The 14671-nt window shown below is 38.2% G+C and overlaps 3 protein-coding genes across 4 annotated transcripts; all 3 read right to left on the bottom strand.

The window, feature by feature from the left end:
- LOC18789065 (pollen receptor-like kinase 1) lies at positions 1658–5083 on the bottom strand. Its single transcript, XM_007227386.2, has 3 exons — positions 4248–5083; positions 3013–3639; positions 1658–2394 (listed from the first exon to the last, which is right to left on the bottom strand). Exons 1-3 carry the CDS (start codon positions 4999–5001, stop codon positions 1748–1750), a joined length of 2028 nt encoding a protein of 675 aa, XP_007227448.2. The 5' UTR covers positions 5002–5083; the 3' UTR covers positions 1658–1747.
- On the bottom strand, positions 6647–11387 carry LOC18793789 (tRNA pseudouridine synthase A). Of its 2 annotated transcripts, XM_020555165.1 has the most exons (9): positions 10893–11387; positions 10541–10807; positions 10272–10417; positions 9644–9735; positions 9108–9445; positions 8300–8363; positions 7407–7469; positions 6918–7133; positions 6647–6842 (listed from the first exon to the last, which is right to left on the bottom strand). In XM_020555165.1, the coding sequence occupies exons 1-8, from the start codon at positions 10958–10960 to the stop codon at positions 6942–6944; spliced, it is 1230 nt and encodes a 409-aa protein (XP_020410754.1). In that variant the 5' UTR covers positions 10961–11387; the 3' UTR covers positions 6647–6842; positions 6918–6941. The 2 variants fall into 2 exon arrangements, with proteins under 2 accessions (XP_020410754.1, XP_007222727.1); XM_007222665.2 differs by having other exon boundaries at positions 6647–7133.
- On the bottom strand, positions 12662–14573 carry LOC109946770 (zinc finger MYM-type protein 1-like). The gene is made up of 3 exons (XM_020555519.1): positions 13691–14573; positions 13152–13474; positions 12662–13075 (listed from the first exon to the last, which is right to left on the bottom strand). The coding sequence occupies exons 1-3, from the start codon at positions 14571–14573 to the stop codon at positions 12662–12664; spliced, it is 1620 nt and encodes a 539-aa protein (XP_020411108.1).

Raw genomic sequence — 14671 nt, 5'->3', positions numbered from 1 at the left:
GACATGTGAGTCATGCGTCTATTAGAGGACAAATTATTTGGTCTGGTGAGACCACCGCACTCGTCCGGCTGAAAACATAAACAAAGAATTTGGTCTTGTGTATGTCTATGGGCGAATGAGTGAGGTGATCTTGTTGGACCAAAGAATTTCTCCTCCTATTAGAGATATGATACAACACCTAGACAAATAGTTATTCATCACGCATCATATATATGAGAGAGAGAGAGAGAGAGAGAGAGAGAGAGAGAGAGAGAGAGAGAGAGAGAGATACCAGTTGCATGGGGGGTATTATTGGAATTAGAAGGATTAATAACATGGAGAAGCTTGATAGGAGTATGACGGGTAGATCCATAGAGAAGATGATTAACAGCCCATTTCAAAGCATTTTGGCTGGCAATGCCCTCGTCTACGGCCACTGCTATTGTCCTTACGCCTTGATGATTTCCATTATCAACAATATTCGACATTCTCTCTCTCCTTGATCCCTCCTCCTCCTCAACTCTCGAATTCAGAGATAACTTCTTCTTCATCAAACATACAATACAGACACGACAACATAAATAAATTTTTACAAAAAATAAAAAATCAGAACCTTTCAATTAGAAAAATAGGAAATTTAATGAAAAGCTCTGTGTCTCTGTGTCTCTCCCTTCTGTACTCTTAAACCGCTCACATTCTTAAGGGCCATGGAAGTAATTAATTAAACCTACTAGAAGCTAATTAAAACAAACATTAATTTGGTTCCGAGCTAACCCCCATATATGATATATGCATGAGCATGATTAGCGGGAAGTTAATTAATTAGAATTAACTTTGACCCTAACTAGAGAAGATGCATGCCAAAACGACCCGTTGGTTAACATTTCTAATATTAACCAAGTCTATCAACAAAGTTAATCAAAGTCCTCGGTACGTACCGTTACGTTAGAGAAGCCTCCCATGCAATCCAAGAAGTTGAAGAACAATGAAAAGAAGAAGAAGAAAAAACGACATTAGTATATTGTTCAATGACTGATCAAGAGAATTCATTTTTATGGCCCTGTTGTATAAGAATCAGAGTTCTCCTAATTATTAGGATCAAACGACATTAGTAGTAGTGATTTTACTTAATTTATGTTAGTATTGAGAGAGAAATTGACAACTGTTAAGGAGAAACACTTCAAGAACCAAACTATAGAAAAAACATTTTCTCTTCAAAAAAGAGTGCTTTAAGTGCTAAACTACTCTAATGTGGGGCAGGGGGGATTGAACTCGGGTACAAGAGGACGAGCATATTATCTTAGACAACTGATCTAATTCACATAATGATTATTTTTATCAAACTATATATAATTCATTTTTACTTTTTCATTAGGTAGGGGTTATAGTCAATATAATTGGAAGAATTAGAATTGTACATTTATTTATTTATATTGCTGTTTTTAGGGAAAACTTCGCAATTTGAAACATGTGAAAGGCAAATTCTATTTGCTTAGGAATATTTTATGTGTCTATACTTTTTTCATAAAATGTTTATGGGCTTGTAAGGATCTGATTAATATTAGATGACTAATGGTTATTAGAATCAATTTATATATGTTATGAAATATAAATATAGTACTTGTTTAAACCTAGAGAGCTTGCATATAAAGCCAAATCTTATAGACAAGCAGTTCATTGTTGTCTCTCATCCTGGGGGATTTGGGACGGAGATACAGATCAAGAGATTGATCATGGCGAAGGAGAAAGAAAACTATTTTTGATGATATCAACCAACAATCTTTGTCATGTCGCCTTCGCTAGCACAAGAAGATAAAAAATCTTCATCGCCATGATTGTTATCTCTCTCTTTCACCTCTTCAATCCTCTCCACAACCTCTTTCAAATCCCATCTCTTCTCCACCTCCCCTTCACAACAACCCAACCCAATGTTCAAGAGCTTGAGCATCTCCCCCTCACTATTCTTGCCTGCCCCCATATCTCTATCAAACACCTGACTGAACCACTCGTCCTGAGGCACCGAGTTGACCCAGCTCGCCAAGTCCTCCTCACTTGCCTTCCCATGCTGCAAAAAGTTGGTGGGCAACTTCCCAGTTAAGATCTCCAAGATCAGCACGCCGAAGCCCCACACATCAGTCTTCTTCGTGATGCGCTTGCTTTGCATGAACTCTGGGGACTTGTAGGCCACCATGAGGGTGTGAGCATGCTCTTGGTTCACCACTGGGATGAGGCCGTAGTCAGTGAGGAGGGGCTCGTAGGACTCGTTGAGAAGGACATTTGAGGATTTGAGATGGCCATGTGGTGCAACTAGGCTGGGAAGCTCATGGTAGAGATAGCGTAAGCCCTGGGCTACTCCTTTGACAATCTTCAAACGGGTTTGCCAGTCTAAGCTTGGTTGGCCTACGGTTTGGTGTCCTGATGAGAAAGTGCAAATAACACCAAGTAACTATTGATTAGGCATTACTTCAATCAAAGTGTTTTCGAGTTCCATTTAATTTGCAAATGTATATTTTTACCATGCATAAACTCATATCCCAAAATATGTGTATCTTATCAAAAAACTAGATATAACACATCCACGAATTGTAAGTGATATTCATTTGTATCGGAAATTATTAGTTTCACTTCCATTAGAGATGTGATTTACAATATAGTCAGAATATATGACTTTTATGTCAAAACCAATTGATGTATACTTAACATACCCAAAAGTTGTGTGATATTGCTTATGGGAGAGGGGAAAGGGAAAAGGGGAAGGGCATGATACAACTAAGACACAAATGTAAGACTGTCCATAACCATATATGAACATTAAACATGCAAATTACTATAGAAGCAATACTATATGGACCACATTATAAACCACATCCCCAATCGAAACAAAATCCACCCATACGAATGCATCATGTATTAAAATGCGGTATACAAATAGTTTTATTATTAAAATAATAGGATGCATCAACTTATCTGTAGAACAACTAGTATAGAGAATATGATCGTGCAATGCATCTATATGTTTAAAAAGGAACTTACCATGAAGATGAACAGCCAAGCTACCCTTTTGAACATGGTCAGAAATCAAGAGCTTCTCTTCCTTCTTATAATAATAAGCCACAAGTGGAAGCAAATTAGGATGTGCCAATCTCCCTATCCTTCTCATATGCTCTTGGAAATCCTCTTTTCCTACATTGTTCATCTGCTTATACCTCTTCACAACCATCACTGGTCCGCTCAGCAAAGCAGCCTTGTAAGAAGACCCAAAACAACCACTGCCCAACACCTCGGCCGAGGCTCTCAGCAAGTCTTGCATATCAAACCTCTCCCTGTCATCTCTCACAAAGGAAAGCTTCAAGCTCTGATCAGCCTTATTTTGCTTTCCACTTACTTCTCTCCCATTCAAGTTTTCGGGTGAGCCTGGAGCACTTGCTTGTTGCTCTGGTTCGTTTCGAACTGATCTGTTCTGGACAGTTGCTGTTGATGGCGGTGGATCCTCTATTGATGATTCAGATGCTTTGTTGCGGCGTCTGAGGATGAAGAACGCTGCAATAGCAATGGCTGCGAGTGCTACTATCACGATGATCACAACCACCACGATACTCCAGGTTGCGGGCTTCTTTGAGGGGCAAGCTTTTAATGTCCCTCCACATAGATCTTCATTACCTGCAAGTTCAGGCGGCAAACTGTTAATTTTCTACTTCTTTAAAGAACAAAATTTTGTTTTCTATGTGCACTCTATGAGTTTGGTTTGCTTAAAAAGAGGCTTATAACCTAATTCATCAATTAATGTTTGAGGTAGCTAGGAGAGGAAGTTTTTTTTATGCAGATTCTTAAACTCCTCATGTCATTAATCTTGAAGATGCAGTGTGACTCCAATGCTTTACGACTTAAACTATCGTAATCCTATCCCGTTTCCCACCCTACCTCACCAACCTGTAAGTTCTCCTTAGGGGGGGAAAGGTGTTTGTGTTTGATGTAACACCCCAAATAGGCATTTCATAAGCTAAGACAAGGATGCTGAGAAGGAAGGATACGCCTGACTTTTCTTTATGTAACTTAATCCACGACTCTCGCTTTTCTACTTTTGGTTGAATAAGAAAGATGTGGAAAAAAAAAAAGAACCACCCTTTGTTTGGTTCTTGAACGAAAGGAGAGGGAAATGCATTATAAACGCAGTTAGCAGAATACATGAGCCTTTAATTTCTTCTATTGATTCTTTCAGGGGACCTTGAGAGAGAGAGAGAGAGAGAGAGAGAGAACTTATGACTCACCAGCGAAGGAGCTTGCATCCAATTTTCGAAGGCCTTCCGGGATCTCACCCTCCAATTTGTTGTTAGACACATTAAAGGTTGTGAACCCGGCGGGCTGCCTAAAATCTGGTATTTTGCCTTTAAATTTGTTATTTTCAAGACTCAGCTCCACCAGCTTGTCCAAACCTGTCAACGACCTAGGAATCTCCCCTGTAAACTGATTATTCGCCAAGTGAACCTTCTTCAACGAAGGCATTCCCGCGAACCAATCGGGAGGAATGGCCCCGGAGAATTTGTTATCGGACAAGTAGACAGTTTTTAAGGCAGTAAGTTTCCTCAAATCAGGCATGGGACCATCAAAGTTGTTCTTCATAAAGCTTATGGTTCGTAAGTCAGGCAGGTCCTTGAGTATGTCCACATTGATGTCACCATTGAGCCCCATTTTCTCAAGCTGCAGACCCCAAACTCTCCCCTTTCCATCGCAACGAATTCCAACCCAATTCGACGTTGCTCCTTCGCATGGAATGGATGAACTTTTCCAATTGGTCAATTCATCCGTGTTCTTCAAGGAATCCTTGAACTTGAGGAGGGCTTCGCTATCAGAAGCCCCAGCAGAAGAGGCAACACGAACATTCAACAACACGATAACGAAGAACAGGATCATGGTACTAGACAACGATGATGCCCGAAGCATCATCATTACCATGATGTTCTTCTTGTTACGTTGTTGTTGTTGTTGGTGGTGTTCCATAATGGTGGTGTAGGTACGTAGCATAATAGGGTTGTACGTACACGCACAAGTAGGGGCAGCGTGTGCGCCCTTTTAGAGGGGGCTGCGCTGCAAAAATTGAATCAGAGTGCGGGTGAAGAAGGATTTGAAGGTTGATAGTGGTTAATTTTGATGGCATTGAGAAAGAGAGGGGAAACAGTGAGTGATGAGAGAGAAAGAGGAGATGAGAAAGAGGCTAAGAATAGAAGTTTGGAAAGGCTGTTTACAAGGGTCAAATGGGGAGGGATCATTGGGGAAATGGGGTTGTCTAAAAGTTGACAAAGTCTTTCCCTTAATTCCTGTAATTTTGTGCAACATGGGTTATGTGTGTATTTGCATGAGAATTATCCGGTCCACCTTTGAAAAATTTGAGCATGAGATTGATTAACTATCAGCCCTCTTTCAACTCTTTCATTTTATTTTTGTTATCTATCAGCCCTCTTTCAACTCTTTCATTTTATTTTCGTTTTTCTTCAAACAATTGGTGATTTACTGGAAAGATAAAAGTGTCCTCGAATTAAATGCCGACAAAGCAAAACGAGCTAATCTATGTGCCACTACATTGACTTCTCTAAAAACATGACAAAAAGTCGCACCAAAAATCTATCGGAGCAAGGAAAAAATTCTAGAATCAACCCCTTTTAATTTCTGTTCACTACACCTTCGTTCGATGGTGTGTGATTATCTGATGATTCTATAGGTAACCAAAAAATGTTAATTAAAAAAGGAATTGAATAATATTAATTGTGTATTTCATAGGGTGCGAAGCACCAAAGTTACAGAAATTATGCATGTGAGATGTGACTAAGAAAGGAAAATACAATAACAATAATCAAGGAGAAAAGTTTCCAACAAAATAATAATAAAGGAGAAAATTAGGGTATGATGGAAGTTAATCAACGCATGACAGATTTGGCAACAAACAAAAAAGGAGAATTCAAGGCATGACAGAGATTTGATGGAATTGATGATGTTGATGGAGTTAGTCAAGGCATGACAAAGATTTGATGGAAATGACGATGTTGATAAGAGTTAATCAAGGCATGACCGAAATTGATGGAATTGACAATTGAGGATGCTGATGGAGGGATTTGAAATAATATGACAGGAAGGTAATTAAAACACAATAAAACTAGAGACACGTCAGTAGACATATCAGTCTTAATGGGAAAAGTAAAGAAGGAAGTCCCCTCGGAGAGAAGTGAGGGGTATAACCCACCAAGAAAGTATGATCCTTGTGGGAATCATAGCTATAGCTATGCCAAGCCCTGGTAGTTTTTCATGTCTTCTGAAAAAATAAATCAGGTTTTTTATTTTTATTTTTATTTTTTGGGTCGAAAGACTTGCTTGTTCTAATTAGATGAGGCCGAATGGACTCAGATTCGAATAAATGATATGAGTTCACAGCTGAGCTCAAATTTGGATAAATGACAATTGAGGTCGAGTGGGCTCAAATTTGAATAAATGAGAGACTAACACATAATTTGCTAAACAAAACTTACATTAGCCCCACTCACATCAAACCCTACTATTCCCTTCACTCTTGGTTGAAAACGACATAAGATTTTAGGCATCGGACCTGAACTCATAGAATTTGCAAACTACGGCCAAACTGGATTTTGACATATGAATATAATGCACGAACCCAATGGGTGTTAGAACAATAAGCAACTTCATTACTTCTCTTACTAAACACAACTGACTTGATTGTATCACAAGAATTAAACTGGAATAGCCCTCACAACAAAATTTGACATTTCTGTAAAAATTTCAGCAGCAAGGAGTTACATGTGAAAAAATAAGTGTTTTGGATAGGTTGAGATTCATCGGATGACTTGCATTTCCACCTAATACCAAAACAAGGGTTTATCATTGTTTAATGTGTTTGCTTTGTCATATTCACTTTAAAGATCGGAAGCTACCTCTGCATGAATGTCACTGTACATTCACTCTTTCAAGATGAGGCAATCTTGTGGATCAAATTCTTCATAACCCACATCAACAAGACATAAACCATCAGGGGGTGCCGGGGGAGCAGTGGCACGTCTGCATGTAGCATCCATCAGCTTTAGCAATGCATCCTCATCTGCACCCGCAGCCGCTTCCCTTATTGAGGTTGCCACAAGAACCCGAACCATCTGCAGAAAATTGTAACCCCCAATTTTTTTCTTTTGTTAATTTTGGCTACGAAGTACCCCATAGAAGTTGGTGGAAATGCAATATATCTAAAAGACCATAAGATTACCAGCAGGATTAGTAAAATCTGGAAATGATCTCAAGAGGACATTCAACGATGCTAATATTGCAAGAACCAAATGGAAACCCACCAACCAAACAAGACATTAAGTAAAAATGAAACCTTTTTTTTTTTTTTTTAATCGTGCTTCAATTATATCAAGTAAATTCATTACCCTGCGTAAGAATCGATTAGCAACAAGTTCAATACACATAACCCTTCTTCCTTTCTCATGCTCCTACACATAACCACAGTGCCATTAGTAATTCATATACACTCGTGGGTAAGTACACATTTTGCTGGATCACTACATTGACAACAAAAGATGTAATATTTGAGCCTGAAGCTCATATAATTAGAGTTATGAAATTTCTGCAAATAAAATATCAAATCCATTGCAGGCAAGGCACGGCCAAGAGCATTTTGTGCTCACCTAAACAATAGTTTGGAACAATTTCACATCATTTTAATGTATAATTCAGCCAATTCAAACGAAAAGGGAAAGTAACCACGTACATTGTGCTTAATCCAATATGTTCTAAACATTATATTCAGATAAATCCTGCAATCTAACTATAAATTATAAGCACACATTTATGGACACAAGTACTCATGCCTTTAAGGTATAAGATATTTATGATTTAGGGCAAGAAGTGGTTAGAACGCTTTCAAAGCCTGTCCTCACATAGTGGAAAGTTTGAGGACTAGAAACTGCAAGATGATACTGAAAATTTTCCAAGAATTTACTTCCTGAGGCTAGGCCCTCATATGATTTTTTTTCCGGTTTTTCTGATTCAGTTTATTCATGTACGCTTTGTCCATCCAAATTCCCATCGATATTATTGGGAGAGGGAGGCAATTGAGGTCCAAAATTATGTCATGCGTTATTCCCATCAGTGAACATGATTACTCGTGTCAGTCTCATGTGTATATATATGGGTGCAGAAACTAAATAATTGAGTCCCATCCTACACAATAGATGTGAACTTAAAAAACCTAAATCACAGAAGGAAAATATAAACAGAAGAGACAAGATTTGCAAGACTAGTAATAGCAGCAAACTCATACTGAACATGGTAGTTTGGATTCTTTTGCTCGAGCATGGTAGAGAAAACACTCTGTTGGCGGACCCCTGAAAAGACAAACAGATACTGTTAGAACATGGAAGAACAACTTCCCTCTGCTAAGGCAAGTCAATATTAAAGGGATATTATTTCGATAGGAAATATTAAGGGGATATTCAGCTAGCAAAGTTATTTCCTTGTGTATGAAATCATGATTGATTCAAAAGACCCTAGACAGTGAAATAGCATTTGAACCTCTGCCATCCATTTCTACACAAGACTAGTCATTCCCAGGCACCTATATATCGGGTTGGGAAGTTGGATTGGGATGATTACAGGAGATATATCTGGCTGGATACACATGAGAACTCATTATAATCCTTTCAATTTTTCCTCTATATAGAATCAAGCCAATGCAAATTATAATGAACTTCAATCTCATCAAAATTGCTTCACTATTTCTGTTATCCTGAGCGGTATAAATATACACACAATGAAACAAATGAACTGAGGATTGTGCCATGGCCATGTGGCATGAAAGATAAGTAAACAAACAGAAACAATAAGAATTCTGAAAAACAAAAGCTTACACCAGTGCATGACAAGATGAGAGGATGACAATTAATATGGTCTTGGCCAAACTAGTCAAAGGCAGTGCATGCACCAGTGGTTACCAAATAATACAAATTAGGGCCACTGAAAGATCAAGGCCAAGATTATGCAAATTGGAGTTGCGAAGGAACAGTCAAAACTATAATCTGAAAAATGATACGCCTCCAAGTACCGATGGCAAATCGAATCTTAATTCTTACTCATTTCTGGATGGTTTGGTATCACGTGCAAACATCTTATACGATAATAACTTTCCTTCTAGTTTCTGTAAAAGTTGGTTCACCCTGCTTACGGTGAATTCCCGAGGTTTCAGAGTTTCAAGGTCTTCGTTATCGTTGATAACTAAGTTCCCAACATTTGCTTCATTGCATTGATCACATCCATTTTTATGCTCATGATAATTCTCTAGACTTTTAAAATTTTGAGCATTCTCTCCACTCTGATTACTTTGCTCCATGTCCTCCTCATCATTAAATGGAAATATATATAAATAATGCCTCCATTTGGCAGTAAAATTTGGATGGAAGGCACGTGATACCTACAGTAGACAGACTAGCTATCAGAGTACTAAAATTAAAAGTAAAGAAATAAATATAGACATTATGAAGAAGATAAAGATCTGATGCAGCAATGATAACAAGGTCAACTTGCTAAAAGAATTGAAGCAACCAAAATATGATTAGTGGATTTCACTTTGAACCTAGGATTTTGTAGGAAAATCTGAACAAAACATCACCTCAGTAACTGATACGACCCTGAGTTTTCCTGGTGCTGCACTATTGATGGCATCTGTAATATCTTGAGATTTGACATCCTTTCTCCAAGTATCTAAAAAAGACAAATGGAGCAATGTTAGAAAATTTGCAAACCCCCAAATGCGCCAGTTGGCAGAATCGAAAAATGGAGAAACACTGGAGAAGACTACCGTACATCAGGCATAAATGAAAAATACAGTTGTCTTAGAAAAATTAATACCAAACACCCAGTAGCAAGTACATAAACAATGACAGCTTCAAGGAAAATGGAGGAAATATTATGCGTATATGTTAGCGCAAAAGAATGTGAAACACATATAAGCTATCTAATTGATATAGACTCATTTTTAAATGATGCAAACAAAAGGATCACTCATGCTTAGAAAAATTGTTCTAGCAAAAGGATAAACAATTAGCCTTATACAACCCCAGATGACATCAATATCAAGAATTAAAACCAACTCTATTTCGGCAAGGGAGTTGGTGGTTCACTTTCTTTTACTATTCTTTTCCTTTATGACAAGTATGAACCAACTGCCAGAGAACTTCCTGAGCAGATCTTTTTCAAACTAAAACAAATAAGTTACAATGAATGAGGTTGTAACATACAAAAAGAACAAACTTGATGAACGGCAGTCACTCCTTTGTCAGTGCGTCCGGCAACAAGAGCAGCGCCTTCTAATGGCAAACCTTTGTCTTTCAGCATCTGCGCTTTCCTCTCATCAACAAATTTTCCCAGAGATTTTTCCACCACACTGCAAGTGCCAACACAAGAGCAAACATCGTAAACACTTGAACAAAGAACAAAACCACAGTTAAAGCCACATGGGCAATTTTGCAAGGTACAAAAAAGCATCAAAGATTGTCAAAGCTAGCACCTTTGAACAGTGTTGAGGCCTGGCTGCCTTTGCCAGCCATCAAAGGAACCACCATGATACGAAACAACAATCTTGAATGTTAGTCGTGCCCACCTCCCACCCTTATCTTGAGATGGCGGTAGACTCTCTAGCCTATTGTTAATGTTACTCTTACTCAAACAAGCTTTGCCCAACAACGCTGATAAGGGCTTGCGGTCCTTCACCACATCCGAATAAAAATCCATAACTTGTTGCCATGGCCTGGCAGACATGAACTGGAAGCATTCTCTGCCAAAACCCATATTTAAAAAATAATTAAATTTAACAAAAAAGAAAATAAAAAAAGGCAAAAAAGAGGGATGGAGGTAAGTACTTGGTAGTCCAACGCGCAAATGAGCAGGGATCCGTGTGGTTGTACTGAATTAAAACCTTGTTTTCCATGTCAAGTTCTAATTCTACTTCTTGATTGAAAATTTGCAGTTTGTCTGCGTCTGTGAGGTATTCACGTTAATTCTAATAACCCTCTCTTGCAGCCAGCCTGCACTGGCAGCACTGATGATGATGACAATTTTAGTCTTGCAGAAGCAGTCAAAACCAGGAAGCAATTATGCTCAGAATAGGCATAAGAACCGGAGAACCACAAAACCGAGCCGATCCGAATTATACAAAAAAGGGAAAAACCCGAGTTGAATAAAAAGTTAACAAATAATTTAAAAATCGAACCGAATCAGTTCAGATCGGTTTCAAATTCGGTTTTATCTCCTCCAAAACCGTAGTTAATCAAGCCGGACCGAATTAAATATAAATATAATTTTTTCAATGTAACCTTTCATTTTTCTGCTAGATTCATCTTTTCATCTCCCCCACTTTTCTTTCTTCTTTCTTCCCGTTTCTTTTTATCCCTCACTCTCAGTCTCTTCTTCTTCTTCTTCCTTTTATTATTATTATTTTTTTATCATCTCATCTTCTTCCTTATCTTTTATGTGTTAAATTTAAAAAAATGAAAACAACCGCTTTAACTGCTTCGTGAACCCTGAAAACAAAATAACCATTAGGAACTAATAACTGCTCAAACGATTGCAGTTCCACCACATGCGAAGCAGAATGATAGCAGCCTACAAACTCACATAGTGGCTGCCATGGGAGACATAGACCTCCAAAAGATTCTCTCCAAAAGGGTTGAATAATATCCCCTCTCTCCCGTTTGAAGTAAACACAAGCATCTTCGATAAAAACAAAGCCACTAACTAACAAGACGACAAAGGAAAAAAAAACCATAACCACATGCTCTAATGAAAATCAAGATAGAAACCAACAGAACAACTCTGCCTAGGAGGGAAAGACCAACAAAGCAACTCAACCCATAAGGGAGAGACCAACGATAGGTTTCTCCTAATCAGATTTGACAATCTCTGCACACTCAATCTCCACAAGCTACTTAGCTTTAAATATGAAAAGTTGACATCATTTGCTATATTTTAGGTTTCACTAAAGAACTAGGGGGCAATGATTTGAGCCAATCATTGTACCAATAGTAACACAAGCGTTTGGTCATTTTTCTACCCAAGTAGAGTTCGACAATGCAATATTTCTTTTACAAGAGAGGAATCCCAAGGCTATGAGCCCAAGATAAAAAGTGGGCTTTGCAGCCATTATCCAACAGGTTGTTGTATGTCATGACCCAAACATCGCAACCTTCTTTTTGGAACATTGTTTCACATTCACTTCGGCAGTCTTCTTTTAGTATTTGACATACCCACAAAATTATTAATTAAAAAAGAAAAATAAGTAATCAAATAGAGTGGCTTCACTGATCAAGTAACCGCGAGCCAGCCAATAGAGTAAGGAATAAGAAAAAGACTTGGCACGATTGAAAATTGCATTTATAGGAGGATATAAACATTAAAAAATGGTTGAATCTTGAGAATTATCCCGGGTACAAGATCGCCTCAGCACAAGATTAGTCGCAAAGGTAGAATATTAGATCATTCTCAGCTCATCACACTCAGGGATGGATCCAGAAATCTTATCTCGTAGGGTCATAGTGTAAAAATTCAAATTTTTTTTTAAAGATGAAAATAACGTTGAAAATGAAACTATAGTACATTCATTGATAATTCATGTAAAAAACAACATTACAAATTACAATTGGCCACGACGAGGTTTCATATTTTGAAAACGTAGCATTATAGCTTCATTTTCAATACAATCAAAAACATCCTTCTCAACGTAAACAAGTAAGCTATCACTCAACCACTGATCTCCCATTTTGTTCCGAAGTGGACCTTTGATAATATTCATGACGGAAAATGCCCTCTCGACTGAAGCAGTAGCAACCGGTAAAACTAGAGCCAATGTAATAAGCAAATACACATAATTGAATGCTCGATGCATCTTTGTCTCCACCATTTTTTTTGCAAGATCACCAATCCCTTGCAAGTTAGAGAAATCACTACTCGAACACACATAATGAATATAAAGCTCAAGTTGATCTTCAAGTGCCAAAAGATCCCCATCCGAAAAGTCTTGAGGATAAAATTGAGCAACACGAAGTAGCTTTTGTTTATCAAAAGCTACAAATGAATCATTCGGACTCAAACATGCCAAAACAAATAAGCAACTCAGTATTTACCTCATTAAAACGATCATCCAACTCCGTAAGTTGCTCATCAATGACATAAATAAAGAGCTCCACACGATAATGATGACGATTTGTCTTTATTGGAGCATTACGCCTTGACCTCCCTTGAAGTACGAATGCCTCATCCATGTTAGGAACATCAATATGATGTTTGTCACAAAATGAAGACACCTCTTCAACCAATGCATCAAACCCATTATTCCTCATCCAATGTAGCTTTTCCTTGCATGATTTCACCAAAGCCATTGCATTCACAATTTCTTGATCTTTCTTTTGCAATGCTTGTGACACATCATTTGTGAGTCCCAATATAGCTTTCATTAAGAATAAGTGAAACACAAACTGAAAAGTAAGCATTTCCCTTTGAATCTTATTTGCTTCACCGGCACTATCATTGGGATTATCATCAATAATCATTTGAAGCACATGAATCACAGATGAAAACATAGAAATGATGCTAATAATGGTACCGTAATGTGAGCTCGATCGTGTGTCACCGGCACGTTTGAGACTTGTTTCTTAATGCAAACCTAGCCCCGTGATAAGACAATCATTTTCAAAAGCTACCACAAGCTCTTCTTGAAGTTGTGCTCTAAGTGCATCACGCCGCTTACAAGATGCTCCAACATGGTTAACCACACTATTAGTGGTTGTGAAGAAAGAGGCAATATCAATATTCTTCTTTGCTACGGCAACAAGTGCTAGTTGAAGTTGATGAGCAAAGCAATGAACATAGTATGCACAAGGTTGTTCTCTCAAAATCTTTGTTTTAAGGCCATTCAACTCACCTCTCATATTGCTAGCTCCATCATAACCTTGTCCTCGTAACTTAGAAAAGCTCAAACCATTGGAAGAAAAGAATATGTCAATGGCATCCTTTAGTGAACTTGAAGTGGTGTCGGTAACATGTTGAACCCCCACAAACCTTTCAATTACATGCCCGGAGTCGTCCACATAACGCAACACCATAGCCATTTGCTCTTTCACCGAAATATCACGTGCTTCATCCACCAATATAGAAAAGAATCTATCTTTTAAACCACTCACGATAACATCAAGTGTTTCCCCCGCACATGCATTGACAATATCTTTTTGAATACTTGGAGCTACTAACTTGAGATTCCCCGGAGCATTTTCCAACACAACTTCTTTAACTTTCTCATCATTGTCCGCAAGGAATTGCAATAGCTGCAAGTAATTTCCCCTATTGCTTGAAGTGGCACTTTCATCATTTCCACAAAAAGAAAGACCTTGTCTCAATAGAAACTTAGTGCAATTGATTGATGCAATTAAGCATCTTCGATATGCCACACGAGCTTGTTCGGAGTGTTTGCTCACAGCTGTTTCAATATGTGTATTTTGATTCATCAAATTTGTAGCAGCAGGTCCCTTTGATTTGGTGTGTGACCCCATGGGCTGAAGAAGAGGAGTTGCAGAAGAGTGAGGACGAAGAAGGTGAACAGGTTCTGTTTTTTTTTTATAACAGAAGCTGGCCGAAACGGCGTAGTTTT

The sequence above is a fragment of the Prunus persica genome, chromosome G1 (assembly GCF_000346465.2).
Source record: "Prunus persica cultivar Lovell chromosome G1, Prunus_persica_NCBIv2, whole genome shotgun sequence".
NCBI classification, from domain to species: Eukaryota; Viridiplantae; Streptophyta; class Magnoliopsida; order Rosales; family Rosaceae; genus Prunus; species Prunus persica.
The sequence above is the reverse complement of the archived record's forward strand: the minus strand, read 5'-3'. Positions and strand labels throughout refer to the sequence as shown.

What these genes read in the sequence shown, in the direction of transcription:
- LOC18793789 (XM_007222665.2), bottom strand. Translation starts at nt 10,960, where the DNA reads ATGGAAAACAAGGTTTTAATTCAGTACAACCACACGGATCCCTGCTCA. An exon ending in AATCCAAACTACCATGTTCA is followed by an intron (nt 7,470 to 8,299) that starts GTATGAGTTTGC and finishes GGTTATGTGTAG; the next exon opens with GAGCATGAGAAAGGAAGAAG. An exon ending in CTAATCGATTCTTACGCAGG is followed by an intron (nt 7,134 to 7,406) that starts GTAATGAATTTA and finishes AATTTTCTGCAG; the next exon opens with ATGGTTCGGGTTCTTGTGGC.
- LOC18789065 (XM_007227386.2), bottom strand. Translation starts at nt 5,001, where the DNA reads ATGCTACGTACCTACACCACCATTATGGAACACCACCAACAACAACAA. An exon ending in GGATGCAAGCTCCTTCGCTG is followed by an intron (nt 3,640 to 4,247) that starts GTGAGTCATAAG and finishes CTGAACTTGCAG; the next exon opens with GTAATGAAGATCTATGTGGA. An exon ending in CTTGGCTGTTCATCTTCATG is followed by an intron (nt 2,395 to 3,012) that starts GTAAGTTCCTTT and finishes CTTTCTCATCAG; the next exon opens with GACACCAAACCGTAGGCCAA.
- LOC109946770 (XM_020555519.1), bottom strand. Translation starts at nt 14,573, where the DNA reads ATGGGGTCACACACCAAATCAAAGGGACCTGCTGCTACAAATTTGATG. An exon ending in TTGTCTTATCACGGGGCTAG is followed by an intron (nt 13,475 to 13,690) that starts GTTTGCATTAAG and finishes TCTTAATGAAAG; the next exon opens with CTATATTGGGACTCACAAAT. An exon ending in TGGATGATCGTTTTAATGAG is followed by an intron (nt 13,076 to 13,151) that starts GTAAATACTGAG and finishes GATAAACAAAAG; the next exon opens with CTACTTCGTGTTGCTCAATT.